Source organism: Sinocyclocheilus anshuiensis, unplaced genomic scaffold (genome assembly GCF_001515605.1).
Source record: "Sinocyclocheilus anshuiensis isolate Anshui unplaced genomic scaffold, SAMN03320099.WGS_v1.1 scaffold595, whole genome shotgun sequence".
Taxonomy (NCBI): domain Eukaryota; kingdom Metazoa; phylum Chordata; class Actinopteri; order Cypriniformes; family Cyprinidae; genus Sinocyclocheilus; species Sinocyclocheilus anshuiensis.
Window position 1 is genome coordinate 416,342 of NW_015551037.1, and position 4,420 is coordinate 420,761.

The 4,420-nt window shown below is 37.3% G+C and overlaps 1 protein-coding gene across 1 annotated transcript in view; it reads left to right on the plus strand.

Annotated features, from left to right (window-relative positions):
• The first annotated feature begins 3,078 nt into the window (after positions 1–3,078).
• Positions 3,079–4,420, plus strand: part of LOC107661354 (squalene synthase-like) — a 14,949-nt gene continuing 13,607 nt past the window's right edge. Inside the window, exon 1 of the mRNA XM_016450878.1 lies at positions 3,079–3,271. Within this exon, the coding sequence (XP_016306364.1) occupies positions 3,173–3,271 (99 nt within the window). The 5' untranslated portion in view covers positions 3,079–3,172. The remainder of the gene's footprint in view (positions 3,272–4,420) is intronic.

The window sequence follows — 4,420 nt, forward strand, 5'->3', positions numbered from 1 at the left end:
GTTTCTTCATCAGATTTGGAGAAATTGCATCACTTGCTCACTGCAAGTGAATGGGTGCCGTCAGAATGAGAGTCTGATAAAAACATCACAATAATCCACAGCACTCCAGTCCATCAGTGAACATCTGGAGAAGCCAAAAGCTGAAACAAATCCAGCATTAAGATGTTTTTAACTAAAACACATAGAGTCCATAATCCATAATAACTCCTATAATAATAATAATTTCCTCCAGTGAAAAAGTGTTCTGGTGTGAATCAGGAGAGAAATCTGCACAGATCAAGCAGCGTTTAAACAGCTCTAAACACATATGTGGCTGGATTTTGATGTGAGAGACAACAGCAGATGCACTTTTTCACTGGGTAAGAGTTATTATGGATTATGGACTCTATGTGTTTTAGTTAAAAACTGATGGATTTGTTTCAGCTTTTGTCTTCTCCAGATGTTAACTGATGGACTGGAGTGCTGTGGATTACTTGTGGATTATTGTGATGTTTTTATCAGCTGTTTGGACTCTCATTCTTTTTTCTTTTTTTTATTGAAGCTTTTTGACATTTACAGGGTTTAAACATAGTTGACACATCCGAGCTAATATAAATTGCCCAGGTGGCCATTCATTTGAATTCTCTGCAAAATAAACATTAAAATACAGTATTACCAAATACATTATTACAAGAAGAAAAAGAAAGAAAAAAAAATTAAAATTAAAAAAATTACATCACCGTTGGGTTGTTATTCAGTCCTTCCACGCCAGGTTCCGTATTCCCAGCGCTAGTAAATGTCTCTCTCCAGCCCCAAGATAGGTAAAGAAGGGGTCCCATACTTTATAGAATTGAAAAGGTTTGTCTTTTAATGCTGTTGAAAAAGCTTCATATGGAATAAGACCTTTGATTGTGTTAATCCACTGTGCTATTGATGGAACTTGGTCTGTTATCCAGCATACAAGTATGCACTTGTGGGCACAGTGGAGTAAGATTTGAAGAAGGTGGATCCCTTGGAATCTGGACGGGAGTTCCTGGCTCATGCCAAGCAAACAAGTCATTGGTCTTATTTGTAATGAGCAGCAAAAAATGTTCTCAAGTTCCTTTAGGACGCCCGTCTGGACTCTCATTCTGACGGCACCCATTCACTTGCAGTGAGACAGTGATGCAATTTCTCCAAATCTGATGAAGAAACAAACTCATCTACATCTCGGATGCTCTGAGGGGGAGAAAATTTCAGCAGCTTTTCATTTTTGGGTGAACTATTCCTTTAAACAAAGTTTTGCACAGGCAAACACAACACTTTTCTCAAGAAGATGAAGTAATTGTTGCGGTTTGTTGCGACCTTTTTTTAAAAACGGAACTCTTCAGATACAATTTTTAAATGAAGCTCCAAGCACTCCTGCTGAATTTTAATGGATAATTCTCTCTTTTCCTTCACACTAATATCTGCAGGGAACTTTATTTTCTTTGTTATTGTCATGATGAACATGTCTATGAGCAGATATATTTCTAAGAACTTGCAATGTGTCCATCCTGCTCACATTTGGCTCAAACCTTTGTGTTTTGTTCACAAAGAAAATGTAGGTGTTCATTTTTGATGGTATCTGTTGTCAAGACTGTTGAGTCGACCTGAAACCTTTGCATTAGCAGCCAGACACACCAGCATTAGGCCACTAAAGCCACTTCTTTGAAACTTAAAAAAAAAAACCCTCACCACAAATTTTACTTCCTTTTCAAATCTAAAAAAAATTAAAGAAACCCCCCTTTACTGCAGCTGAGCTCCTATAATTGTATCTGATTTTTAAACCTTCTTATATTTATTTCTATCAAGAAAACAGGGTTACAGTTTGTCTTTCTGACTGGAGAGATGTCAGACTGCTTGTAAAGTCAGTTTGAACTTGTGATCTCTCATTATAGATTAAACATTGTTAGCATTTCTCATTAGCCTGTAAAGAAAAATAGAAAATGCACATGTAATTCTTTTCTTGCAGTAGCATTCTATAATATTATAAATGTATATAACTGTATGTATGCGAAACAACTCACTCCATGTTTAACTGTTGTTGTGCTACACAACATCTATGTGAAAATTAGATTAAACTGCTTGTCATTTTAGATTCAACTAGAGTTTCTGTGTCTTTAAATGCCCAGTAAATCTGTTTAATAATAAAGTCAAATAATACTTTAACAGTTAAAAACTCATAAATGCCCAAATCATTTTAATTTGTCAAAGACTAAAGGCCCGTTCATGCACTAGGAACGATAACTATAACGATAACTATATTAGCGCACAATGACGTTCTGTTTATTTTAAAGGCGTTCTTTTTTGTCGTCGGCCGCTTTAAAGAACGTTTACAGGATGGATTCTGATTGGCTGTCAATGTTTTATCTTTAATCAGCTGAGAAAAAAAATAATTCTGAAAGTGATTCCAGTTATAGGCTATCTCTGTGTTGTTATCGTTGTAGTTGTGGTGTGCTATTCTTTTACATCTAGAACAATTATATCGTTATCGTGATGATTATCGTGAACCATAATTATCGTTATAATTTTTGACGTCTGCATTTACATCTGCAAGACGTGTTTTTTAGAGTGTTTGCTCATCTGCAATACCTATCAGATGTCAAACAGACGTTTAGAAGATGTTTATGCACATGTAGAGTAATTATTATTGTAAATAACAATGTGTTCTTGAATGCCATTATATTTTTATTGTATTGAAACGCGATAAAAACACGTGCAGCCAGGAAAATATTCCTGAGCAATACACATTATGCACAAGAATAGTGTTTAATTACTGTGGTTATATATTATATAAAACCATATTAATGTTATAAGCAATACAGCTAATTATTTTAATTCTTCAACTCCAATATTCAGCTGAGGTAATTCTGTTTCTTTGTATTTATACCATTCCGGTGTTCGTAATACCCCTCAACGTCATCGCCCCTCTGACCAATCAGCGCATCGCACTGGTTACTGGGCGGGCCATCACGCCAGTCGCTCTCGCCGCTCATTGGTCGATGCGCTCTAAGCCCATGACACCTCAGCCAATCAGAGGAGTCAGTCGATCGTGTGAGTGAGGGATTGTCTGATGCTGTACTGGATCTCTATAGAGTTTGAATGGAAATTGCAGCGCGTGGATTTCAGCTCACCTGTTAAGAAAAGCGTCCTCATAAACACACGGGGGAAAATGGACATCCTCAAGTCTCTAGGACACCCGGAAGAAATAATCAACCTCTTTAAATACAAAATAGGAGGCTTTCGTTCTGTTATGCCTACATTGGATTATGTAAGTAAATGCATTTTGAGCGTTAATCTCATTCATTGTGTTTCACGTGTTTTGCATTTATCTGTCATTATGCATGTCAGATTTTATTAATGAACACTAAAAACACTTATTTTAAGGAGATTAAGCATCAGTTCTGCATCTAAAGATGTCACATTATTTATGATTTTCCAGCAAGCAGGGCATAAACAGAGTGTCAGCATCAAATGGATTTGATTTAATCCGGGACTGGAGGGGGAGGTTAGTTTGAACAGAAAGGAGACCCGAGGATTCGTCTTATATGATGAGCTTTGACGACGTGATGATGCTCTGCGCATGTTTGACAGCTAATCCACATCCACACTGATAAACACTGACAGACAGAGCGATAGAATGATAGAGAGATATAGATAGGTACCCTAACAGCACACGTACATCACGGAGACGTCTATTTGACGTCTGCATTATATCTGCAAGACCTAGCCTATTTTGTAGAGTTTGCTCATCTGCAATCCGTCTATTGGAAGTTTCCTTTTAGATGTCAAATAGACGTTTAGAAGATGTCTTTAAGATGTTTATGATTTAGAATGCATGTAAAACTGACGTCTTAAAGGTGACATATCATGAAAATCTGACTTTTCCAGGTTGTAAGTGCTATAATCAGGTCCCCGGTGCATCTACCAACCAAGGAAACGTGAAAAAGATTAACCCAGTAACTTTGTTTTGGTAAGTCTTTTTCTGAAAGCGTCTGAGAAAACGAGCGCTTCTGATTTCGCTCTCTTGGTGACGTCACAAAGGGATCTCATTATAATATTACCGCCCCTTAATCTGTAAATTTCCACCCACGGCGCCGTTATTGTGTTTTCACAAGCGACAACGGTGTACTAGTTCTAACGCCATGGAGAAAGTTTGAGCGAAGCATGCTAACTGTTCTGTGTTTGGCTGCACAGACGAGCTCAGAACACTGTTTAGAGTCCCAGCCTCAGAGGAGACGAGAACAGTGGATTTATTGATTTATTTACTGTATATTGCTGCTGCCACACAGATCTAAAATAAACAAGCGATTTATTTCTCAGCTGTTTACCTTCACAGACATAACCCACTGTTTTTGTAACTCGTGTGTTTTTAACGTAAACTTGTGTGTGAATGAGAACTTAGTTTAGTACTCACATG